General features: G+C 44.0%; 1 protein-coding gene across 1 annotated transcript in view; it reads right to left on the minus strand.

Moving 5' to 3' along the window:
• The window catches only part of LOC148522881 (glutathione S-transferase P 1-like), a 72,167-nt gene extending 66,334 nt beyond the window's left edge, over positions 1 to 5,833 (minus strand). The window contains exons 1-2 of the mRNA XM_088473537.1: positions 5,691 to 5,833; positions 3,143 to 3,286 (exon numbers count right to left, since the gene is read on the minus strand). Of these exons, the coding sequence (XP_088329663.1) occupies positions 3,143 to 3,286; positions 5,691 to 5,833 (287 nt within the window). The remainder of the gene's footprint in view (positions 1 to 3,142; positions 3,287 to 5,690) is intronic.
• Between the last annotated feature and the right edge of the window lie 22,065 nt (positions 5,834 to 27,898).

Here is a 27,898-nt window from a genome sequence, read left to right on the forward strand (position 1 = left end):
CTCACTGCGACCGTCTTTGGTAATCTTACTGTGGGCCTGATTCAGGGCCGCTCGTTCGCTCTGAGCGATGTTCACACAACTGCGCATGCGTATGGGTCGTAATGTGCATGCGCAAACCAGTCATTGCGGTCGGAAATTGTGCGCTCGCAAAACAGCGAGGGGCTGCTAATGTGATTGACAGAAAGTACCGTTTGTGGGTCGTAACAGGGGAAGGTGCTTGAAAACGGGGGAGTGGAGATCCGAACGCAGGCGTGCCAAACGGTCAAAACGGCATTTAATGGGAGTGCATAATTAGTAAAGGAGCGTCATCGATCACGTCACTTGGTTGTCTTTTAGCCTGAACTGCTCGCAGTGATTGCGGTAGGAAAAACCTACCACAAGCACTGCGAGCAGTTCAGATGCCTTTCTATGTACCCGATTATTTAATAAATAGCGGAGATGACGTGTGTTGCGAACGGCAAAGGGGCATCTTTACAAAATAGTGAGCGCATTTTTCGTTCGCTCACTCGCTCAGACATAGAGGCGTCAACAAACCGCAAAGAGCGAGCACTCAATTTAAATAGCCGGCCCCTTTTTTGGAACGACCATCCGCAAATAGTGTCTGGCTCTGAATCAGGCCCTGTGTGCATGTGCAGTGTGACTCATGTGCTGTATAACAGGAATTGCACAATCAGGCCCTATGTAGCATATTATGCCAAATACTTTACCCTGATTTCATTACGATGGTATCAATGCCTCAATATATACCCTAGCACAAAGAGTAACGCTAGTGACATTATTTCTAAAATCAGAGGTAACATTTATCTGATAGAATATGTGGCCTACAGTATAAAGGTAAGTAACATTACAAGTCATAGAGAAGGGAGCAGGAGAGGAGAGGCCAGACTGTAAAGGAGCTCAGGTAATTGGTGGCTGGTTCCAAGGGAGGGGCCAGCCACTGTAAAGCATGGACAGCAGCAGCAGTAGCTTCGCGCTAGTGTAGAACTGTAGGGGCAGGCAGAGATCTGCTGTATGTGACTCGGACCTAGATAGCTCCGCCCCCAAAACGCTGTATCTCTATGGAAGCAGATAGATCCCCTTTCCTTAGATGTACAATGACGTCATCTCTCAGTGTCCAACGTCATTCCCTACCATCTAGGTGGGCATAGAGGGGGAATATATTCATGTGGCGAGCGAAGCGAGCTCGCAAGGGGCCAACTTTCTTATTTTTGTAGAAAGTGTGGGCAGAAACCTCTACTTCTCTATGACCACACACTCGGAGCGGCCGGGAGTGTACTATACATGTCTCCCAGCTGCAGTCTCTGCACAAGCTCAGGTATGTAACAAATAAATTACTTCTCTATTGCTGCAATGGTGAGTGCCCACCCGATTTCGATTTTTTATATATATATATATATATATATATATATATATATATTATATATATTTTGCTTGTGTCCCACCTTACACTACAAACTTCCTGGGGGTCGCCATAAATGTCGTGCATAGTGATTTTTTACATATTTGTTTTGGGAGGGGGGGTTTCTCTGTTTAACAGTGGCAGCTATGGGACGTCACTTTAGGATGCCACCTCCACACTTTCACCTAAGGGGCTGGAAAGTGGGTCTGGGGGGAACGGGGGCTTTAGGCAGAAAGTTTGTCTAGGGTGCCAAGAAACCTTGCACCGGCCCTGTGCACAGATGCTGTGTACCGGGGGCATGCCCAGTGGCTCCCAAAGTGCTGGGCATGCTCCCAGCATGAAAAAAACATTATGTTGGTATTTATTGGGGTGGAACAAATTTTAGTTTATGTTTAGTGTGAATCCGGCTTTTTGTGTTGATCCGGCCTTTGGTGTGGCTTTAGTGTGTCAAAACACTGCTATCCGCAAGTGTTAGATTATAAATAACATTCTATGGTATGCTGCATGGAAGCTTTGATAACTCTTTTTAATAATACAGGAAAGAAGGAGAGCAAAAGTACAAGTACATGTTTTTTAACATTATTTATTCCAGCCAATCCCTGCTCATTACACTGCATTCTTTAGTTTATACTGCATATAGAGGGAGTGAAAGATTAGGAAGTTTCAGTGCTTCCCGAGTTCACAAAACGAGGCTCCCGAAATAATCCTGGCAGCAATGTAGTCATATGACATCAACACTGTATCCACAGAAACGAATCTACTTCTGTTTATGTGGGCAGTCGTTCCCCCTGTAGGGGGGATTTAGGGGGTGTACAGGGTGCCCAGCATCTCTGGTCAGGATTTGCTTCCAAATGATTGCATGATCTTTGCCTCTGCATTACAGTAACACCATACATACTGCAGCCATTACAGTACATACACCTTCATGGAATAGGAGTAACGTCTAATAATATAAAATAATCAAACAACACAGAACTTGATCGGTGGGTCCCACAGTAAATCCTGATCATGCAGTTTGACAGGCATGCAATCTAATACAAAATAGAAATTAGGAAAAAAAACAAGTAGATAAAGCAAAATTAGATCAATGACCAAACATGACTGGTTAATGGAAAAGAAATACACTCAAAACAAATAAGATTCTATGCCCTGCAGATGGTTAATGCGCCCATTACTGTCAGGTTAATTCCACTCCTCAAGGAAATCTCTAGACGCAGCCAGAGGGCCTGATCCCGAGCACATTTTCTGAATGACCGCAGCAGGCTGCTTATTAGTTTATGGTAATTTGAGAATCCGCCTTTGTATTAATCTGTATGACTGCATGAGGAAGCCTGTTCTGCCCACTGTCCTCACGTCCGCACACTACGACTAAGCAAGGAAGTCTGCTTATACACCCATGACACTCGCAGTAGACAGAAGAGATTACATGGTCACCACCCAGTTACCACTCCAAAATACCCAAATAATGGAAAGTGATATCCATTGATAAATGGAGCAATTCGTATGCACAAGCGATCTCCATTCGTCTGTGGATACCTGATGCAGCCGATGTACAGAAGCCATCATCTTTGGAACATACGGAGCATCCATAAGATCCGTGCGCATTGTGACTTGTGTGTAATTCAAAATTAGCCCCAGAGTGTGTAGCATGTATAAGGAGCGATTAGAATGAAATACTAGCAATAACCCCTGATCCTGTGCAAACACTGACTAGCCTGCCATAGATAACAATAGGTCTCTTACTTTTGCTGTGTTGGTGATAGGAGCAGGAATAAGAGGTAAATGAGCAGCAGTACAGTATTTAACTCTCTCTGGTCTGAAGTGTAACGTCCCTTTATAGACCCTCTCCCTTTATAGACATGTGATAGGATTAGTCGCTCCCACAGCCTGTGAGCACACAAGTTCACAGGAGGGGGGTATATAAAGGGGGAGTGGGATTTTATAATGAGAGTCGCTGACTGTGTATTTGACTTCCACACTGTAGCAGCATAAGACTTGAATAGGCTCAGACATTACTTCTTTTACCATTAAAATGTCATCATTACAAGCTCACCCCACGAATAAGCAATGCTTTCAGGGACCCTCTCAGGACTATAGTCAGCATTGTGTCTTCTATGGTTGAACAAAGTAGACATTTAAAACCGGAATAATATACAGTACATGTATAATTTATCGCAAAACAGGTGCATGATCCCTAGGTTATTTATTCATTAGGGTTAAAATCCTGCTTTTAAGATGCACCTTAAGCACTTGGAGATAGATGCGAAAGTAAAAAACATTATTGTTCCAAACGCGATGGTTCATGTTTTTGTTTTCATGTGTGTTTTTATTTTGTGTCTGTTGCAGTGTATTTTTTGGGGGCTTATCATACCATGGGGGAGGTGTATCAAACCTTGGAGAGAGACAAGTTGTGAGAGATAAAGTACCAACGAATCATCGTCTAACTGTCATTTTTCAAACTGGGGGCAGGATGTACTAAGGGAGAAAATGCAGTGAAACCCTGAAAATTGTGTTTTTCAGGGGATTTACCGCATTCCCCATAAGTACAAAGCACCAATGGACCGCAGTATGTACCTGAAGACAGTACATCTGCACATCTCGCTTAGTGCTTAGTACATCTCGTCCACAACCCTTTAAAATGACAGATGGGGTATACATGATTAGGCAATATATTGGATGATTTGGCTTTTTGATCCCTCCATTGCTGCTGGCAGCCGCATGCACATATATGCAGTCTCTGACACGGGCCCCCTCCTCTCCGCCCGGCGCCGGCAGCTGACTGAGCTGTGCGCGGCCAGCGCCGGAGTTATAGACTCTGGGCACTAGAGTGTGCCCAGAGTCTAGAGTGTATGCACAGGTCACTGGGAAAATGGCTGCAGCGGGCATTTTCCCCGTACTGCGCATGTGCAAACAACAGGAAAATGGCTGGCGTGGCCATTTTCCAGTCATTTTACAGTGACGGACCCCTGCGCCGACGTGGGACTTCGGAGAGGTAAGTAGTATTATGGGTGCAGGGTGTGCGGTGCAGTGCGGGGCCCCCCTGGACCCAAGGACCCGTGTTCCCCGCACCCATTATAGATACGCCCCTGGGCCACACCATAGTATTGGGCAGCACTGGCACACCATAGTATTGGCCTCTATAGATAGAAAAATCTCTGGGGATTCAATCCTCCCTTACTGAGTGCTATGGCAGCACACTCCTGCAATAATTAATGTTGGTGGATATGGGCTACATGAAGTTTAGAAAAATTAATTAATATTAGCCATAATAAATCGAAATTAAGCCCATATTATCCACCTAGGTTAATTAATATGAATATTGCACTTAGCCCATTAGACTGCAATATATATGTGAAAACCTGCGTGCTGTCTTAATACCCAGGGTATCTCAACAATTCATTTCTTAATAATCAAATAATTTATTGCACTTGGCCCAATACATATGTAATGAAATCATAAAACCTGGAACTGGTGCAAAAAAAGGGGGGAAATACATTAACAATAATCAGATAAATGATGGACCCATCAGTTAATATGTAATGATTGCACTTCGCCCAGATACAGTTGTCATTAGATTATATACACCTGTCGTGCAGATCTCATGTCAAAGTGTGCATAGACAGGATAAATCCTGAAAACATGAGACTGGTACCTCACAATTAATTAAATACTATAGGCATCCAACAACTTATAAATGAAACTAAATAATTGCACTTAGTCCCAATACATATTCCATACACGTGCTATGTGAGATTTCATATCAGAATATACATAAACAGGGTAAATCCTGAAAGCATGGTGCTAGGGCCTAGAAGAGCCACATATATCTGCTTAAATTGCACCTTGTCCGGTATAAAGATAGCAAAAGCAGGTTAAACAGGGCAAATCCTGAAAACTTGCAATTAATGCAAAAAATAAAGAACAATTTCATTCTCTTTAGATAAATTATTGCACTTTGCCCAAATATCACAAACAAACAAACATCACAGGCTGCACATATATGGTACAATTCCCATCACTTATCTATGTAGAAATGTGTCAGCTTAGAATCAGAAGAAAATTGTAAATAGGGCAAAGTACAGCACTAATGCCCCGATCACCTTCTACTGTCTGAAGTCTTCCCTGAGGGGACCTCAAATGAGAGAGGGATCCCGGACAGTGCCGATAGAGAAAGAGAAAGGCAAGTGGGAGGACACTATCTCATGTGCGGTGTTAGGCTGTCCTTGTTGCCTAGGCAGTGCAAGGACAGGATTCGCCACCGAGAAAGTCACTGCCCACCGGAGAAAAATACCTGAGTAAAGAAGATGTCAGACCAAGTAGCAGGAGTGGGCTGCCACGTGTTGCTCCGATGTGACGGGGAGTGAGTGCCAGACGCGCGTTTCGCCCTGCGGGTTTGTTCACCATGAGCCTGACGTGGCCTCCGGATGCTGTCATCTTAACATCATATGCAGCCAATCATTGTGGCTTTTACATTACAGACAGATCCACCAGCCAATGATATTGCCAGTTTCTATTTCACCTCTTTATTCTGATAGTGCATAATACACTAATGGGTTATTTTAACCTGGTATCATATTGTCTTAGAACTCCAGTGTTATCAGGAGATAATTCATCTTGCCATATATCATATATTTTTAAAGAAATTATATATATAAAAAATTAAATAGAAATAAACATAATTATAAATATAAATATAAAAATAAAGATGTAAAAATAAAAAAATGTGTTCATATAAAAATATATATTTGTATAATACTCCTAAGATAAAAATAGAAGTAGTAAGATATTAATAATCAAGTGAAAATAAAGATATATCAATAATTAACATGTGTCAGAAAATGGTTATAAAACATAACTTATAAAAATAAATAAATAAAATGAAAAATAAAATAAAGAAAAGGGGACCTTTAAAGAAAAAAGAAGTGCATTATAAGTGTATCATTAATGGTCAAATCCTTTAGGTGTTTTAAAATTCCTCTTGAGAATTGTCTCTACCAAGAGAAATATGTGATATATGTTAGCCCTATGGTCAAAATTGCCATAAAGACTAAAATTATGCTGGTGATAAGATTGTGTGTCAGAGTGTTAATATGAATGAAATAAAAATAACAATAAATAAAAAGTGTCATCAAATCATGATCTATATAGGATAAGTATCTAGTGAGCAATAAATATAACCATGATAAGAAAACATGTGTGAGTGTACAGTGTGAAAAAACATGACTAAGGAATAAAACTAAAAATATCGATATTATCAATCAGATTACTTAAATTGCTACAGAAGATCAAAATTCATATAAAGGAGGGTCAAATAGATAAAAAGAAAGGAGATTCTATAGGTATCTCCATCAGAACTTATCTTTTCAAAAAAACTGAGTAATTTATAAACTCATTGAGGCTTTTCGGAGCCAAAGCTCCCATTCTAAAGGTCCATTCACTTTCTTTCTTGAGTAATTCACGCATGGTATCTCCCCCTCTAATACCCATCTTGGCTTTATCCAAGCCAAATACCTTGAATTCATGTTTGCTATCATGTCGGAGGGAGTGAAAATGTTTGGCCACTGTAGTGATTTGTTTCAGATTGGCCATATCTCTAGAAGCATTTCTTATATTCCCTAGATGTTCGAGAATACGTTGCTTCAACATCCTGGTAGTGATTCCCACGTAAAATTTGTTGCAGGGACAAGTTATGCAATAGACCATATTGGTGGTTCTACAATTAAAAAATTCCTTTATTTTGATAATGGCCCCAAATTTACCTTTGACCTCTGTTCTATTCTGGATATGTTTGCATGCTTTGCATGTACCGCATGCATATGTCCCATTGATTGTTGGTGTCTTCCGCTTGTTTCTACTGAAATGGCTCTTAACCAAGTGATCACGTAGGTTAGGGGATCTTCTCCAACTCATTGATACTTTAGGTTGTAGATTGTCAGCAAGGTCCGGATCTGTTAGTAGGATGGGCCAGTTCTTCTGTATTATTCTGGTTATTTCCCTCCATTCCCTGCAATAATCTCCAACAAAGCGTACAATCTTAGTATCTGACTCTGGTTTCTTCTCTTGATAAATCAGTTTGTCCCCATTCAAAGAGATTACTGATGCTTTCGCTTTTTTCACAGATCGATGGCTGTACCCCCTTTCCCTTAATCGTTCTATCAATTCTGGGCATTTTTTGTTAAATGTTTCCACATCTGAGCAGCTCCATTTCAGTCTCAGGAATTCGCCCTTCGGTATGTTGCTTATTGTTGGAGGGAAATGCGAGCTTGTTCTATGGAGAATGCTATTTGTTTTCAGTAGATTTCTGTAGCCAACATATTTTCTTCATTTTTGTAGATTTTCAAATCCAGGAATGATATACTGGTCCTGCTGAACTCATATGTAAATCTGAGATTCAGCTCATTCTTACTAAGATGCTCCATAATAATTCAATCAATTGTTCTTCTGTACCTTCCCATATAATAAGGAGGTCATCAATGTAGCGCATCCATGAAACAATATGCTGCGTGTGTGATTAATTGATTTCACTAAATACACACTCCCTCTCCCACCATCCCAGGAAGAGGTTAGCATATGTGGGGGCACAAGCTGCCCCCATTGCCGTACCTCTTACCTGGAGATAGTGGCGATCATCGAAAATAAAATAGTTCCGAGTCAAGATAAATTTGAGGAGTCTCAAAATGAATCTCTGGAAATCACCCATGCCTTCCATCCTTAGAAAGAATTCCACTGCTCTAAGTCCCAAGTCATGTTTTATACAGGTGTACAGAGACTCCACATCCATACTTACCAATATTTGTTTTGCCTCCAGTTTAACATCATCAATTTTCTTGAGTACATCCGTTGTGTCTTTTACATAAGAAGATAGTTCCACAACGAATGGTCTTAGATGAGTGTTCACAAATACACTGGCTTTTTCAGATAGACTACCAATCCCTGACACTATTGGCCTCGCTGGGGGATTGGTTAAGTTCTTATGTACTTTAGGGAGCATGTAAAATGTGGGTGTTTTTGGATTCTCCACCTTAAGGAATTGATGTTGTATGTATTTCCCCCCTTTTTTTGCAACAGTTCCAGGTTTTATGATTTCATTACATATGTATTGGGCCAAGTGCAATAAATTATTTGATTATTAAGAAATGAATTGTTGAGATACCCTGGGTATTAAGACTGCATGTAGGTTTTCACATATATATTGCAGTCTAATGGGCTAAGTGCAATATTCATATTAATTAACCTAGGTGGATAATATGGGCTTAATTTCGATTTATTATGGCTAATATTAATAAATTTTTCTAAACTTCATGTAGCCCATATCCACCAACATTAATTATTGCAGGAGTGTGCTGCCATAGCACTCAGTAAGGGAGGATTGAATCCCCAGAGATTTTTCTATCTATAGAGTGCTACTTATAAGAATATATATTTTTTCACCTGATTAAGCATAATTATTGAATGTTACATTTAATTAGGGGAGACTGATACATATGGTCAATAATTTAAGTCTCTAATATACCCTATAGATTTTATTTATATAACTATTTTAAAGGTTAAGTTTTAATTATATTACCATTTCATTATTCATGTTTTATAAGTGTGCCAAGTAGGGAATTTCTTGTTTAGCCTCAATCTAGAGGTTTTCTATGTACTTAAGTATGATTTATACTTTTCCCTGGGAGCACCACCAGCATAATGGATTTTTCTATTTTTGATTGATTATATGTCAATTGTTGGTTTGTGAATTGTCTATTGCATACTGGTGCAGGATCTATTTGTTCATTTTCCATAAACATTGGGCAGCACTGGCACACCATAGTAATGTGCAGCACTGAGCACACCATAGTACTGGCAGCACTGGGCACATCATAGTACTGCGCAGCCCTGAGCACCCCACCATCCCCCGGCTTTGGTAGGCTGTTACTCCTAGCGGCAATGTACTAAGTTACAGACATATCCACCTATGAGGCATGCCCTATGGACCATTATCTAGGCTACTTTCCCAAATGCCACAATCACAGTAACTTATGCCGGGTACACACTACGCCAACAGCCCAATTAAGTGACAAACCCACTGACCGAGCGGACAATTTTGGTAAGCGTCCACACTTACCAATGGTTACTCAATCTGTCTGGCAGACATCACAGCTGGGTGTGCATTTAAATTTACCCGCACAGTTGTGATGTCAGTGTCGGCGTTTCCTGCCGGCCAGTGTATGTGTTGATCGGTGGATGTGGACAATGTATCTGCAAGATATAGTGCATCTGTCATTCTGCACAGCAGACACGATATATCTTGTGTGTACACTCGAGAAAACAAACTTAATATATAGTTTGTCGGCTGTACTATCAATATATTGCATAGTGTGTACCCAGCATTACTGTAGTTCTGCCTTTGTGCGAGTAATCGGGGACGGGGCAGTATGTGATGATTTGAGGTGGACCTTGGAGAGGTTGTCAGGTAGTTAGTGTACGTACTGTATATTGCCTCCTATATTTGATATCGGTCACTAGAATAGTCTGTCAATCAGGGCTGGTAGGTGTTGTATTTGACTATAATTCTTAAGCACACATCCACTAGACCAGAGGTTCCCAAAGTCCGCTGTTACAGTCCAGGTATTAAGGATATCCATGCTTGAGTCCAGATGGTTAAATCAAATTGACTGAGGTACTAATTAAGTCACCTGTGCTCAAGCATGAATATCCTTAAAATGTGGACTGTAATGGCGGACTTTGGGAACCTCTGCACTAGACGATTTATCTGAACGATAACGATCTCGTTGTCATTCATAAATCGTTTGTAAATCGCTTGAAAAAATGTCTTAAACGACCAGCGATGCGCGCTCCCGCTGGTCATTTAGACATCTATAATCGGGCAAACATGCTGAACAACATAACGATAACATCAGGTTCAGCATGTTAGCAGATGATTGAAGAGCCTACACGGAACTACTGCTCAGTGGATGTGTGCCCTTAGACAAAATTATTTTTCATATATTTCAACTATTTTGCAAATGCAGTGTGCTAGTAGAAAAGCTGGGGCCACTGGATTGCATTTGCCCCCCAGGCTAAAAGTTTCCAGCCAGCCCCTGCTGCAGGTCCTGAATGATACATCCGGGCGCTATGATCGCATATTGCAATGCAATCATGGGTGGTAATGTCATGCCCAGATCGCATTGCAATTGTGATCATTAATAAATGGGGGCCTATATCTCACTCACTTCCTACCTCTCTCTCTCCCTCCTTCTCTCTTTCTCTCCCTCCCTCCTTCTCTCTCTCTCTCTCAAACGCCCCATGTGTGTATATGTACTTTTTGGGTTGGCTTTTTACATTTTCTATTTGTTGAATTGATTTTTTATATGTACTGTATGTATATCTGTGTATTAACATAAGCACTCCTGCTGTGAGCCCTGTATAGTTGTCTTTTTGACGTCTAAGAGAATATCACAGTTGCAATACTATACTGTTCCATGATATTGCCACTTTTGTTACAAATGTTGCCTAGAGATACCTATACTGTTTTTCTATTGGTGATTAGAATGAACTCCCGTTATGTGATTGGCTTAATTTTATGTCAAACACGCATGATGTGTTATTGCCTGTCTATGGAATGGGGTGCTGCGGCTGCATGCCATTTTATGCTGTGACAGCTGTGCCTTGTATTGTGGACAGATGCACTAGTGTTGTTTGGCTGCATGGTATAAGTGCAGCTATCATTGATGATGAGATTTCACTATGAATTGTGTTGTATGGTGATGTAGTGGGTGTCTGCCCCATGTGATCTTACAACATATGACTGTCCTCCTTACTGATTTGTTGCCTGATAGTGAGGCTTGGTTGTTTTCCTCCTAGGTGGGTTGGGCCAATGGGGCCTGCGTTCCAGCATGGTGTGTGCACTAGGCATTATATATATATATATATATATGTGTGTGTGTGTTTGTGTATATGATTGTGTGTATATATATATATATATATATGAGGAAGTATACATAAATGTATGTATGTGTGTGTGTATATATATATATATATATATATATATATATGTGTGTGTGTATACATACTGTATGTAGATAGATATATAATATAGATACATAATTATAGATAGCAGCCACAGCCCTCTTTCTTTTTTTCTTTTTTTTTATTGTGGGAACATCTGCTGCTCCTCCATATGTAGTACATATGTAGTACCCGATGACTCTGGACTTAAGTCCAGACCCCAAACTTAAGCCCCACCTCTTGTTACTGCCTGACATAAGCCCCGCCTCCCTATTGATGTCCACCGTCAGTCCGGCGAATGCAGGGAGGGGCTGGATAGGTGGAGAGGCAGTGATGTGGACTAGCCGCATCACTGCAAGGGGGCGTGGCTTCGCAGCGGGTGCGATCGTGTCCTGTCCATGGATGTAGCGTAATCCGTCTTTAAAGACTCAGGTTTCCGATGTCCAATTAGTGGTGCCAGGAGAAGGATACAATGGGCCTGATTCAGACCCGCTCGCAAGCGGGTCGATGTTTGGCCACTGCGCATGCCGGAGCCGCACGAGACCCGGCTAGCAACAGGCGCTCCGACGCTCCAGGTCTCGCACCAAAGGGGGGCAGCTGTCGATTTTGATCGACAACTTGCACCATCGTTTTGGAGGCGGGCAGGAGGGGTGGCTGGCCAAATGCAGGCGTTCCCGACAGAATGTCTGCCATTTGGGGGCGGCCCCACTGACATCACGAGTGATGTCAGTGGTGAGCTTCCGGCTCTATTAAGAGCCAGAAGCTCACTGGGGATTGCGGGAACGAGACCCTACCGCAAGGGTCTCGTCGCAAGCCCTGATGGTCGCGATGGTCGAGACCATCACCTGGCCGCTCGCAATAGCTGTGGGTAGTCACCCACAGCTATGCGAGCGGCCCGGAGGCCGTACCAAAAAAAAAAACACGCCCTGATTCAGAGCTAGCGCTCTTTCAGAGCGTCCATGTGCCCGGCGTCCATTCACCGGCTGTGACCGCTGCGCCGCCGTTTTGATCAGCCGCGGCACACAGCCTCCACCCGCAGGCTGTCTCAGCGGGCCATCGCGCTGGAGGGCAGGGCGCGTTCTGCACTTCAGAAATCGGGCAGGTCGCGTTCTGCACTTCAGAAATCGGGCAGGTCGCGTTCTGCACTTCAGAAATCGGGCAGGGCGCGGTGCCTCGCTAAAACAGCATAGAGGGAACACTACTTACTGTAGGTTCAGATTTCCCAACGTTTTCCATCTGTGGTAACCTGGGCTGAAGTCAAATGATGTTTTCCCATCAATCAATACCAATATTTTATAGATGAAAAATAAGCTTGACAAAGGATCGCCGACAGACCATTGTGATATTGGAAATTGAGTTAGGACGGCAGGTGTTACAGTGGTATGCGATTAGGATCCCGACAAGCGGGATGCCATCTGCTGGAACCCCGGCATTGGAATCCTGATTGCCGAGACAACTCCGGCGCCGAAATCCCGACATGACTCGGGATGCCGACGTCAGGATCCCAGCAAATGGCATCCCGATCGTAAGGACACCGGGGAAAGGAAAGTATCAGCTGCAAGGGGGACGACGACTACCCGGGGGTAGTTAGCGTTAGGCTGCGGGAGGGGAAAGGTTAGGGTTAGGCTCAGGCTCCGGGCAGAGGGGGTTAAGTTCAGGCACGACTGGGGGGGTTAGGTTGCGGGATAGGGAGGGTTAGTATAAGGCTTCAAGAAAGGAGGGTTAGGGGGTAAATAGGTCAGGGGAACATTACTTACCATTCCCTTGTCTGGATTTTAACCATTGGGATGCTGTTGTCAGTGTACTGACAGCCGGCATATGTCCATTGGTATTTCATACCGATTCCATTACAGTCAGACAGTTTCCAGGGACAACGTTATTGGTCAATGGGTCTCAGGATGCTGAGCTTGAGACTGTCTTTATTTTGAACAATTGACAACTAAAATTATGTGTAGACTTTTATTGTACTCATCCAATTTAACATATATATGGATATATACTGTGTGTGTACATGTGTATATATATATATATATATATATATATATGCTGTGTGATATATATAACTTAGGGCCTGATTCAGAGCCGCTCGTAAGCGGCCGCTCGTTCGTTCTGACCGATGTTCGCACATCTGCGCATGCGTACGGATTTTAATACGCATGCTCGAACCAGTCAGTGCGGCCGAAAATCGTTTGTTCGCTATATAGTGAATGCCTGATATTTTGAGTGACAGAAGGAGGAGTATGTGGGTGGTAACAGGGGAAGGTTCTTGAAAACGGGGGTGTGGAATTAGATCGCAGGCGTGCTTAAAGGTCAAAACGGGCGTTTTAAGGGAGTGCATAATTAATACAGCAACGTCATTGACCACGTCACTTGCTTTTTTTTTACTCAGAACTGCTCGCAAAATAGCGGTTGAAAAAACCAGCCACAAGAATAGCGAGCAGTTCATACGCTGTTCGATGTGCTCGATTAATCTAATAAATAGCGGACATGACGTAAGATGCGAGCGGCCAGGGGGCGTATTTTTCAAAATTACAACCGCAAGTTTTGCTCGCTCGTTCAGACTTAGAGGCGTGAACAGACCGCAATTAGCGAACGGTTCATTTGAATAGCCACCCCTTGTTTTACAACGAACGACCGCAAATAGCGAGCGGCTCTGAATCAGGCCCTTAATCAGGAAAAATATATCTTACATCAATATTCAATGGGGTACTGCTACTTCTTGCGATAGTACAGAGCCAGCATGAACTAAACAAACTTCTGAGAAGTAAACAAATTCCCATCTAGGGACTTTTTGGACATTCTCATATCCAACCTTCAGTGCCAGAGTTCCATAGACTGAAGGTCAGATGTCATCATCGCATAACACTGTTGTGTGTGAAGGACATCTAATTGCTGGCACTGGGTATTTGTAGTTATCACAGGCCCTGATTCAGCAAGAAACGCAATTGCAAAGCTGCATGAAGGCACATCATCTAAACTGGCACCAGCAATAAGGCAGGTGCAGTTTCTCTGACCGAGAATGGCCTCCTATGTGAGCGGTTCAACGTACGCAACCACTTTCACCGCATCCCTGCGGCAGTGCAATACCATGCATATCTGAAACAGGCCCTTCACTGGTGAATCTTACCTCTATGAGGGTTATTCTGGGCTCTCCCATAGTTCTGAGGAGCGGTCGGACCACACGGCAGCGGATGCTGGAGCTAAGTATTGTGTTTGTATTTTTAATTGTATTTTTTTGTGTAAGGGGCACAACTACTGAGGGCACTACCACTGGGGCGCTACTAATGTGGACATTACTACTGGGGGCACTACTACTTGAGGCATTACTGCAGGGGACACTACTACTGGGGGCACTACCACTGGGGGTACTACTAATAGGGGTATTACCACTGGGGGCACTACTACTGGGTGCACTACTACTGGGTGAACTACCACTGGGGGTATTTCTACTGAGGGCACTACTACTGGGGGCATTACTACAGGGGCATTACTACTAGGGGCTCTACTAGTGGGGCATTGCATAGGAGGCACTGCATAAGGGAAGGGGTACCACTACAGGAGACATTGCATAAGGGACACTACTGCTGTGGGCATTATGTGTAAGGGGCAGTACTGCTGTGGGCATTGTATAAGGGACACTACTACTGTGGGCATTATGTGTATTAGGGGCACTAATACACATAATGGTGGTGGGGGCAGTTGGCAGCTTGGGCAATAATCACATAAAATTGTCTAAATTAGATAAATCCACAAATATTAACCAGCAATATAAAATCATGTGGATTAATAATAATAGTGTAGAAATCCCAATAAATATAAAACACAATAATTGCAGCTATGTAATGCACTACTGTGCTGATGTCTACGTGGGTTAGTAAGCTCAATCAAGCTGTTTCCAACTCCTAAATAATCACTCAGCACTTAAGGGCCTGATTCAGAGATGTATGCAATGCTAATTTACCGCAGATGAAGCAATTTTTTGCTATTGTGCATGCGTATAAGCCGCATTGTTCACGTGCAGTGATTGTCTTGCCATTCCGCAAAGTGAGTGACAGGTAGTCAGCTTTTTGGGGGAGCTTTTGACTGTTTAAACTTGGTTACATGGGTGTGCATAAATTAGCCATTGCTATCTCCTACGTAGCATGAGAGGCCTCTGTCTGTCTGGAAAGACACTGTATTTGAGACAGGTCAGACCTTCCACAAGGGCTGCATGGCTGGTCGATGCTACTGATATTTACGCTGGCAAACAACGTTGGACGCAGATGAGAAGGCAGCAGTGGGCATCCCTATATTGCATATTTTAGTAGCTTCGCTGCGCATAGCAACCAATCAGATTCTAGCTATTATCTTCTAGAAGCTGTTAGTTAAATGTTCAGTAGAATCTGATTGGTTGCTATGGACAACATCTCCGACTCCAGACTCACAGGTCAGCTGTCCTAGTGCTACTCCCAGCTGTTTAACCCTTCAGTGCCCAGAATCAATGCAGGGCAGGCTTTGTTCCATCCTCGGTAGATAAGGCTGGCAGCAGCGTGTGGTGTGATTAAGTGGTGACCCTGCCACAGTAAATTAGGAGAATTGATCTGTTGTCCAGAGCCGCTGGAGAGGTGATGGGTGGGTGAATCCCACAATATCACCGGAGATGCTGTGTGCTGACTAGCCATGCTGTGTGCACGCTGACAGCCTGGTGCCTCTCAGCTAGAACAAAATGAAATGATTTATTCAGACATATAATAATCAATTTAATGCATGGGTCCCAGCATAATAAAAACATAGACAATATACTCATGTATTAGTCATCTCAAACATCAATATATATAAAAAATAAAGATATAAATGAATGACCTTTCCTAAAGGCAAAGACAATTGCTGAAAAGCTAAAAAGTCTAAATGACAGAAATGAGTGGTCCAAAAAATCCTCTATTGTGGAATATGTTGTGACATTGGCCCTCATTCAGAGCCACTCGCTAGCGGCAGTACGCTCGTTCCGAGCGATGTTCGCACATCTGCGCATGCGTACGGATCGTTATACGCATGCGCGAACCAGTGCGGCCGAAATTCATGTGCTTGCAATATAGCGAATGCCTGCTATTTTGAGTGACAGAATGAGGCGTATCTGGGTGGCAACAGGGGAAGGTGCTTGAAAATGGGGAGTGGAGATCCGAACGCAGGCGTGCTTAAAGGTCAAAACGGGCGTTTTATGGGTGTGCATAATTAATACAGCAGCGTCATTGACCACGTCACTGGGTTATTTTATAGCCAGAACTGCTCGCAAGATTGTGGTAGCAAAAACCAACCACAAGAATAGCGAGCAGTTCATACGCTGGTCGATGTACTCGATTAATCTAATAAATAGCGGACATGACGTATGGTGCGAGCGGCCAGGGGGCCTTTTTAACAAATAAACGAGCGTATGTTTTGCTCGCTCGTTCAGACTTAGAGGTGTGAACAGACTGCAGTTTGCGAATGGATCATTTGAATAGCCACCCCTTGTTTTTGAGCGAACGACCGCAAATAGCGAACGGCTCTGAATCAGGCCCATAGTTCCGATTTTGTTGCAAAGAGATGATACTGTCTGTAAATAATTTTTTTTCAGTGTTTTAATACAAGTTTGTAAAAAGTTGGGAAAATACTTTGTAGTTCCCATCTGCAAGCCCTACAACCTCTCTCCTGTCAATACAACACCTCCATATACCTGCCCCCATCCTCTACACCTCCACATACCTGCCCCCATCCTCTACACCTCCACATACCTGTCCCACATAGTTTCCACCTCCACATACCTGTCCTACATCATTTACACCTCCACATACCTGTCCTACATCATTTACACCTCCACATACCTGTCCCACATACCTGTCTTACATCATTTACACCTCCACATAGCTGCCCCCATCCTCTACACCTCCACATACCTGTCCCACATAATTTACACTACCACAAACCTGTCCCACATTATTTACACCTCCACATACCTGTCCCACATCATTTACACCTCCACGTACCTGTCCCACATCATTTACACCTCCACGTACCCGTCCCACATAATTTACACCTCCACGTACCCGCCCCACATCATTTACACCTCCACGTACCTGTCCCACATCATTTACACCTCCACGTACCCGTCCCACATAATTTACACCTCCACGTACCCGCCCCACATCATTTACACCTCCACGTACCTGTCCCACATCATTTACACCTCCACGTACCTGTCCCACATCATTTACACCTCCACGTACCCGTCCCACGTCATTTACACCTCCATGTACCCGTCCCACATTATTTACACCTCCACACGCCTGTCCCACATCATTTACACCATCATTGAGCTTTTTGGAGATTTCAATAGAAAACTGACATGTCTTTATTGGCCAAATGATGCTATTAAACCCTTGCAAGTGCATGATTGACTGTGTCCTGACATCCATAAGATAAAGACTTTCCCTACCATTGCATCTGCTCAGGGGGGTGCGCACACAAAAACACAAATTTCCTCCGAAAGACTAATGCGAGTTTGGGATTGAATTGCATATTAAATTCAAGTTGCAAGTCTGCCATGAGCACAGCTCACAGGACCCAACTCGCACCTAATTAAATCGACCCCCAGGTATCAAACAAACAAAAAAGTATCCAACTAAAGTTGCTTCTTTTTTACTGAATTTACCAGCCGGAGATATAAGATCAGTTTCAATAGACAGTAGTCACATCATCTCTCATCATCGTAGTAGAACATGGCAGGAGCAGAAAAGTGTTATTCATTGTACAAAATATGTTGCAGCTTTCTGATGTCTGTACTTAGATTGTTTTTTTTAAATGATTTTAATAATTCTCCATAGAATAGAATGTATAGCAATATGATGCAACCAGATCACATACCAAATCAACAGTCAGTACGACTGCGTGACATAGCCCAAGCATTGACTGTGTACATCAGCTCATCATATAGGTACAGAGGCGTCTATTGGGACTGTTGTGCCAGGAATATAAAGCCTGGGAGACCAGATCTTACCAGAGTTAAGGATAGCAATAGCATCCTATGACCTACAGATGATGCTACCAAAGTCTCTTGTTACAAAACAGTTAACCCTTAGTGCTGCAAATAAGAGGCTTAAATTTTACATTTCAAAAAATAAGACAGCAGTAGTTTCTGATTAACTACAATGTTTGTTATCCATTGGAGAATGTGAATTTAAACAACCTGCCCATTTACCAGCTGTGCCCATACGTAGTCTTATATAGTGTTCTGCATGCACATGATCACAGCACACTGGCAGTGCTTCATAGGCTTCACAGGGTTCTGTAATGGTAACTTTTATATTGTACTGTAGTCAAATGATATTATTATAAATTCTGGAGTTTGGTTTCTTCTTTACAGGTGTCCTATTGCTTCTTAGAACATACATTGATTGACAAAGGGAGTAGTAACAATAGGTACCCAGGTGTGGTAAGGTGTACGGCTTCATGTTATTATGTGCTGCTTAACCCCTTCAGGGCTGAGGGTGGTTTATATATTTGTAATCAAATAGGTTTAAGTGTGTTCGCGCTACACATGATTCACAGCCAAGCACATGTCTGGGCATTTAAGGATTCTCAGAATCTTAGGGGTATATTTTCTAAAGGTCGATAAAAAATCGATTCAAATCGATGTTGGGTTTCTGGGGCTTAATCAAACATTTACTAACAGACAATTTTTGATTTCGTTTATTAAGTAGTAGTAAATGTGTGATTTAGCTTCAGAAACACAACATCGATGTTAATCGATTTTTAAAATCGATTAAAATCAACCTTTAGTAAATATACCCCTTATATCCAGCTTTGGCTGAAATGGCATAAGTATGTATGTGGTAACGGAATGTTTGCATGTAGGCTAAGCTGAGTGAGGACAGGTTGAGGGTATGTTTACCTCTCTGCTTGCTATGTAGAGATGAGTGCATGTGATGAGACAGATCTCCTGCAGCAAGTATAGGGCTGGGGATAATGATGACGGCTATGGATAGGGGCGGCACTGTTACATAGATAAAATTCGTTCAAATATACCTGCAATTTTATCCATACATTCAATGCACTTCTAATTAATGCTGACTTCCATTCAGCTCTTCAGTCCCATGGTATTTATTGGAGGTTCATGTTTGCTGTTGTTTTGTGTTATTTGAAGACGATTATGGAGAAGTTATGGTTTTGGGGATTTTAGAATATGTTTTTAACTTTTATTATGTTATGCTTAAGTAGCGTGATACTGACATCTGCTGTCTTCCCTATGGGTATAAAATACACGCCCAAACAGGAGTTGTATGAAATCTCTAGAGTGCACTGTATATGTGCCTGTATATGTGCCATTGTAACCTTAAACACTGACAAGACATACATTTTCTGGGCACTGCAGGGATGCTGGTATATTGCACTGGTTCTAGATGCATGTACCTGCTGTAGAAACCTGTAAATAATATTAAACAAGCATCACGTCTCTTTCAATGTGTTGGGTATGGGAACTCGGCGATCGGGATGCCACTGGTCAGAATACCAACAGCGGCATCCTGACAGTCAGAATACCTGCACCATCAGGTAAGCACGCTAACCCTTACCCCTAACCCTCCCTCCCCGGGACCAGAACCTAACCTCCCCCTCCTAGTACCTAAACCTAACCTCCCCCTCCTAGTACCTAAACCTAACCTCCCCGTCTCTGCACCGTAAACCTTACCCTCCCCCCTTTGTGCCTAACCCTAACCCTTCCCCTAGCGCCTAACCCCCTAACCCTAAACGAATCCACCGCTAACTCCAGATACTTACCTTTGGGATGCTGGAGCCGGAATGCTGACGCTGTCGGGATCCTGGTGCCAGTATTTTGACCATCGGCAATCTGCATCCCGGGATGCTGACTACCTCCCCTTCCAACATATTATACTTCTGTGTCAACACTGTACAGTCAAACACGAGTTAAGTGAAAATTAGCACACCTTGTCATACATCCCAACCCTACTGATATTGGCAGGACAGTACCTATTAGGGCTCTTTCCCGCTGTTACAATCGGACCTGCATTATCTGCTTTTTCCCTTACTAACATTCCCCTACCCAATACAGACTGCACTGTATACAAAAGCTTGCTTGATCTTGATTTACAGTATGAATATTTGGCCTTATTCAGAGATGTACGCAAAGCTGATGGTTTGCGTAATTCTCTGATATTTCAGGGTCTGCGCAAGTGCAGAACAGGTCCTGCGATCTCACTCATAGACCCCAAAAGCCAAAGCATGACTGACATGCTGCAGCATTTGGGGGGTGGAGTATGGGTGCGGCTGGCCAGCGTTCCTGGAAACATGTGCGTGTCGCCCCTAGGAACTGACCAGGCTGAGGAAGTCTCAGCTTACGCAGCCTGGCCGAAGGAGCAACTATCACGACCATCGATGGTGATCCGAGGGAGCGTCTACGAATGCTGCAATCGGATCACAGATGCAGCAAGACGAGACGTCTATTTCCTACAGACACATCCAGTTGCATTTGCATATTAGTTGGACGGTATTGTACAATCGCTTCCTTGCGGCTATGCAATACTGTCCATCTCAGGCCCAGAAACACAAGGCTGGTCTACTCTCTCTCTCTAACGTATGCCGAGTACTGTAAGGTCATATTCGCACAATTGCAAATACATGCAGATCAGGAAAAAGATGCATTTAGGCCTGACAAAGTCGTATATTTTGCAGGTAGCCAGAGAAAGGTGAAAATAGATGATGATGACGACACAAACACTGGCAAACCGCTTCTGTTACTGCTGTTTGCAATTTACTGTAACCATTGAGGTTGATTGGTTATTTCTTTGTCGCTTGGGCATTTATCTATATGTTTTTGTCTGTGTGTTTAAAAAACAATTTTTTTTCTACATAAGATGAGGAGTTTGTGCTGTATTTGCAGAGAATAATTGGTGTATTAGATAACTAATGTATTTGTTGCACCCTAAATATATTATTTAAAACATGGGCACAATGGAGTTGTAACAGAATATGACGATTGCCCAGTGTAAACCAGGTGCATATGCTACTGTCGCCGACCAGAATGCATCTTAATATAGTGCTTATAGTTATGTTTATGGCTTTTTAGTGAATCAGGCCTAATGTATTCATCTGCTATACTAATGGGCCATGGGCGTTTTAAGAGAGGAGGGGGCCCATGTGCAGCCTCCGTTTGGGCCCCCTCCTCTCTGTCAGTGGCTCAGCGCGGCACTGAGCGCTGTAGATTCTGGCTTCATGCCAGAATCTACTGCGCATGTGTGGGTCTCCGGGAAAATGGCGCCCTCGCCTACTTTCCCGCGGACATCTATTCTGTGCATGCGCAGATCACTGGGAAAATGGCCGCGGCCATTTTCCCAGTGAGTGTTTGCTGGTCTGCAGTGCTGACCCGGCGCTGTGGAGCAGCACTTCGGGAATCGGCAGAGAGGTAAGTATAATTACCTATGGGTGCAGGGTTTGCACAGGCCCCTGGGTCCAGGGGGGCCCACACCGCACACCTGGCACCCATTATAAAGACGCCTATGTAAGGGGCCCATTTATCAACGAGTTTTATTATACGCAACTCTTTGGCTGGAGCACCATTTATCATGCACAATCAGCTCCTAACCGTCCTTTTTCAAACATATGACAGTTAGGAGCTGATTGGCTGGAGCACCATTATCATGATAAAACTCAATGAGAAATTGGCCCCTATGTCTTTTTTAGACTAAGGGTCCCATTTAGCAACGACGCCTTACCCCTTTAGCACTTGCTAAAGGGATTATGTCATCCTTTCAGTATTCAACAAACAGCGAAAACCTAAGATGTCACTACATCGCTCTCGCCATCTTTAAATGCTGAGAGCGCAGCAGCCTTTCCGGCTTCAGCCAAGACTTCCAGGCACTGTCGGGTACACACTGGTTAATCAGTCATACACATGCACAAGACTGACTGTCGCACTTGCGCATGACAGAGTAATCCATCGCTGGCAGTGATAGGCTGCCAACAGCTGAGCGGAGGACCCCGCCAAAGAGGAGGACATTGCTGGTCCGCACCATAGGGGTAAGTAATAGTGAATACCAGTGGCATATTTGTTGGTATCAGTGGCGTCCCTCCCTGTGGTTGTAGTGTGTCAGAATAAAAGGTGGCGTGGCATCACGAACAGGGAGCATGGCCTCGCGGCCCGAATCCCCATTTTAGTCTCTTCGGTGCTGGCTCCCTCACTGTGTCAGGAACCAAGTGCTGCACGTATTGCTACAGTGCAGCACCCAGCTCCAGTCACTGAGTCAGCACTTTGGTGTCACCCCTTAGCGGGTCACACCCGGGTCGCACCCCCTTTGTGATGCCACTGCTTTGCATCACTGCGATACAAAATGAAATATGCCGCTGGTATTTAGGTTTGTTGTTAAATTAGGCCCTCATTTTATTTTTGCTGTAGAGAACTGAAGAAGATTTATCCCCTGGAGATTCTTAGCTACTTGTCAGTTATACTCCCTGTACACATGGGCAGCTATACTCCCTGCACACATGGGCAGCTATACTGCCTGTACACATGGGCAGCTATACTCCCTATACACATGGGCAGCTATACTCCCTCTACACATGGGCAGCTATACTCCCTGTACACATGGGCAGCTATACTCCCTGTACACATGGGCAGCTATACTCCCTGTACACATGGGCAGCTATACTCCCTGTACACATGGGCAGCTATACTCCCTGCACACATGGGCAGTTATACTCCCTGCACACATGGGCAGCTATACTCCCTGCACACATGGGCAGCTATACTCCCTGCACACATGGGCAGCTATACTCCCTGCACACATGGGCAGCTATACTCCCTCTACACATGGGCAGCTATACTCCCTGTACACATGGGCAGCTATACTCCCTGTACACATGGGCAGCTATACTCCCTCTACACATGGGCAGTTATACTCCCTGTACACATGGGCAGCTATACTCCCTGTACACATGGGCAGCTATACTCCCTGTACACATGGGCAGCTATACTCTCTGCACACATGGGCAGCTATACTCCCTGTACACATGGGCAGCTCTACTCCCTGTACACATGGGCAGCTCTACTCCCTGCACACATGGGCAGCTCTACTCCCTGTACACATGGGCAGCTCTACTCCCTGTACACATGGGCAGCTCTACTCCCTGTACACATGGGCAGCTCTACTCCCTGTACACATGGGCAGCTCTACTCCCTGTATACTCCCTGTACACATGGGCAGCTATACTCCCTGTACACATGGGCAGCTATACTCCCTGTACACATGGGCAGCTATACTGCCTGTACACATGGGCAGCTATACTGCCTGTACACATGGGCAGTTATACTCCCTGTACACATGGGCAGCTATACTCCCTGTACACATGGGCAGCTATACTGCCTGTACACATGGGCAGCTATACTCTCTGCACACATGGGCAGCTATACTCCCTGTACACATGGGCAGCTCTACTCCCTGTACACATGGGCAGCTATACTCCCTGCACACATGGGCAGCTCTACTCCCTGTACACATGGGCAGCTCTATTCCCTGTACACATGGGCAGCTCTACTCCCTGTACACATGGGCAGTTCTACTCCCTGTACACATGGGCAGCTCTACTCCCTGTATACTCCCTGTACACATGGGCAGCTCTACTCCCTGTATACTCCCTGTACACATGGGCAGCTATACTCCCTGTACACATGGGCAGCTATACTGCCTGTACACATGGGCAGTTATACTCCCTGTACACATGGGCAGCTATACTCCCTGTACACATGGGCAGCTATACTGCCTGTACACATGGGCAGCTATACTCTCTGCACACATGGGCAGCTCTACTCCCTGTACACATGGGCAGCTCTACTCCCTGTACACATGGGCAGCTATACTCCCTGCACACATGGGCAGCTCTACTCCCTGTACACATGGGCAGCTCTACTCCCTGTACACATGGGCAGCTCTACTCCCTGTACACATGGGCAGTTCTACTCCCTGTACACATGGGCAGCTCTACTCCCTGTATACTCCCTGTACACATGGGCAGCTCTACTCCCTGTATACTCCCTGTACACATGGGCAGCTATACTCCCTGTACACATGGGCAGCTATACTCCCTGTACACATGGGCAGCTATACTGCCTGTACACATGGGCAGTTATACTCCCTGTACACATGGGCAGCTATACTCCCTGTACACATGGGCAGTTATACTCCCATGGCTGTTGTTAATGTGGCTGTGAACATCTTTCGTTATCTTATCTGCATATCGTATTCCAGTCTTTTAATTATACAACTGCAATATATTTGTAGATTTCCTTACAATCTCTGTGGAGCACAATGCAGCTGTCATGGCCTTTTACAGCTAACATCTATTTACTTTAATGGAAAGTGATTACAGTTAATTGGTGTAGTCTTGATCTGATTATTTGTAAATGACATTTGAGTAAACAAATACAGTATGCATTGTTAATACAGCAGTACAGAGCTACCATGCTGTAGTAAAGTTTATTTAGATCACTAGAATTTGCCAAACAAACACTATCAGGGGTATTAAATTTGGAGCGATAAGTCCGTGCTGGACTTTTCGCTCCACATCGCTGATTTCCCTGGGATAAAGTATCAGGTGCGCACCCGCTTTATCCCCGTATTCAATTAAAAGGCTACGAAAACAGGAGCCGGCGAAATAGGATCGGCGAGAAAAAAAACGGGATTTACCTGGAATAAATTGTAGGACCCCCCTAAAGCTGTCAAAACATGGGGGATCACTATGGGTACCCCCGTTTTACCCTGCAAATGAAAGTCGGGGTTTTAAATGGCCGCGGCAGGTGTTTTTTTTCCCGACATTGAAGAAGTGATGCAGAAAAGCACTTAGGGTTTTTTTTTCATTTTTTTAAGTGGTCCCATCAAATTTGGGGTACATGAAAATGGGTACTAGCATATTTTTATGTCCCTAAAGTAATTTTTAAAAAAATCTGCAAAAATGCACCTGCCGCTAATAATCTATTCTAGAATACACCTGCCGCTTACTTACAGAATAGCCCTGAACCTATTTCCCTATTTTTAAACCCTTTTTTCCCTTTTTTTTTTTTTTCACCCCAATTTTAAAATAATTTTTTTGGGGTGTCCCTAATTTTTTTAAAACTTTTTTGACACAGTTTATTTTTAAATGACATTCCCAGGGCTGCAGGCTATTTTTTTTAAGCCTGCACCCCTAAATCCCAATTCTGCACTTTTTTTCGCCGCCTATTATGTGGTGAAAAGTTATCCCCGTTTTTTTTCAAAGACTTTTCTAACCTGCGAAAAGTCTTTGAAATTGAATACGGGGATAATTGAAATCACCGAAAATGACGTCATCAGCGATGGAAGGATTGCCTGTGATCGCTGTGCTGATAGGGGCTGGCTACTGTTGACAGTGAAGAGGAAGGAGCAGGTGATTGCTGTGCTGATAGGGGCAGGCTACTGTTGACAGTGAAGAGGAAAGAGGGGGCTGTGATCGCTGTGCTGATAGAGGCTGGGTTCTGCTGTCACTTGTGTCAGGGGCTGGCTGCTTAATGTCCATAGGGGCTGGCTGTTGTCCATAGGGGCTGGCTGGCTGTGCTGTTGTGTTGTCTAGGTGGTGCTCAATGCTCTGTCCATCAGGGGTGCTCTTCATCTTCACCCCCAGTGTGAAAAACAGAAAAATAAATTTCTGTGTGTGTGTGCACGTTAGCCACACTCAAGGGTGCTCTCCCCCCCCCCCCAAAGTGCCCCAAAAATTAATCAATCAATCAAAGTGTTTTTTTTCCTGTGTGTGCGCGCATTAGCCACACTTATCACCAGCAACATAGCTGCACAGGGGTGCTGCCTGTGTAATTTATCAAGGGGCTGCTGCCTTGGTCAGGGGTGCTCTCCCCCCCAAGTGCCAAAAAAAAAATTAATCAATCAGTAAAAGTGCTTTTTTTTTCTGTGTGTGCGTTAGCCGCACTTATCACCAGCAACTTAGCTGTGCAGGGGTGCTGCCTGTGTTGTTTATCAAGAGGCTGCTGCCTCATTCAGGGGTGCTCTTCCCCCCCAGTGTAAAAAAAACAAACAAATGAATTAGTGTTTTATTTTTCTGTGTGTGCACATTAGCCACACTTACCAGCAACGTAGCTGTTCAGGGGTGCTGCCTGAATCGTTTATCAAGGGGCTGCTCTCCCCCCCCCCAAGCGCCAAAAAAAAAATCAGTCAATCAATCAAAGTGTTTTTTTTCTGTGTGTGTGTGTGCGCGTTAGCCACACTTATCACCAGCAACGTAGCTGCACAGGGGTGCTGCCTGTGTCATTTATCAAGGGGCTGCTGCCTCGGTCAGGGGTGCTCTTCACCAGTTTTAAAAATATATATTTTTTGTGTGGTTGTGTGTGTTAGCTGCAACTTAGCTGTGCTTTAATTGATTGGTGACACTGCTGCAAGACCGCAGTGAGTATGGAGGACAGTCACATGACAGGAGAGCAGGATCCACATACCAGTCTCGTAGCTGCCGGCAGCAGTAATGATGACGTTGCAAGGCCGTCAACGTCATCTATGAAGGCCGATGCACCAGGGCTTAAGTCAGGCCATGTAAAATCAACTTTTACCTTGTTAAAGAAAAAAAAATCTAAAGCTAAGTTAGCTTTAGAGAAACAAAAAATTGGCAATATGTCATTCACTACACGAAGTGGCAAGGAAAGGATAAGGCCTTGGCCTTTATTTATGACTGGTGGATCTAGTTGTGATGATTTAAGCCCTTCTGCTTGTAGCAGAGGTACAAAAAAAAATTAAATTGTTACGACGAGTAAGACACCGGAACCAACTTGTGTGCTCCCAAAAGTCACAGATCCCCGAGGAGAGTCCAAGTGTGTCCGCGGTTGCCATGTGTGAGCATGACCTTTCTAATACTGTACTTGAAGAGGATCCTCCATCCACCATTTGTGTGCCCTCTGCAAATGTGGGGATGAGCAGCACAAGTCAACATGCTGACGTAGAAATCGAGGATGCTTCTTCTGTTGAATTGCACCAGAAGGATGAGGAGGATATTTACGTAGTTGGCGATAACAATAAGGATGATGAGGATGTTGATGATGAGCATGTTGATGGTGAGGATGTTTATTTAAAAAATGTAAATCAGGCAACAGTTGTTGCCCATGTAGAGAAAAATCCAATTGTTGCCATGCCTGGGCAAAGGACCAAAAATTCCACTTCTCATGTGTGGAATTATTTCCACCCAAATCCAGACATCCTTTGCCAAGCTATTTGTAACCATTGCCATGTAACAGTGAGTAGAGGTAAGGACTACATGTTATGTCACTTGCCGTACATTCATCTTTGGGGACAAAGAAATTAACAACAATCAGTCAGGTGTCACCTAGCTGCTCCCTTCTATCTGGATCCAAGCGCCTGCAATCTCCACCACCAACACCTGCATCATCATCAACATCCTCAATCGTGATTGGAAGTAGTCCTGTATCCAATTTCATAAGCATGACTGACTCCTCTCCTATCCGTGATTCCTCAGAAG

This window comes from Taudactylus pleione, unplaced genomic scaffold (genome assembly GCF_031769625.1).
Source record: "Taudactylus pleione unplaced genomic scaffold, aTauple2 ptg000136l, whole genome shotgun sequence".
Taxonomy (NCBI): domain Eukaryota; kingdom Metazoa; phylum Chordata; class Amphibia; order Anura; family Myobatrachidae; genus Taudactylus; species Taudactylus pleione.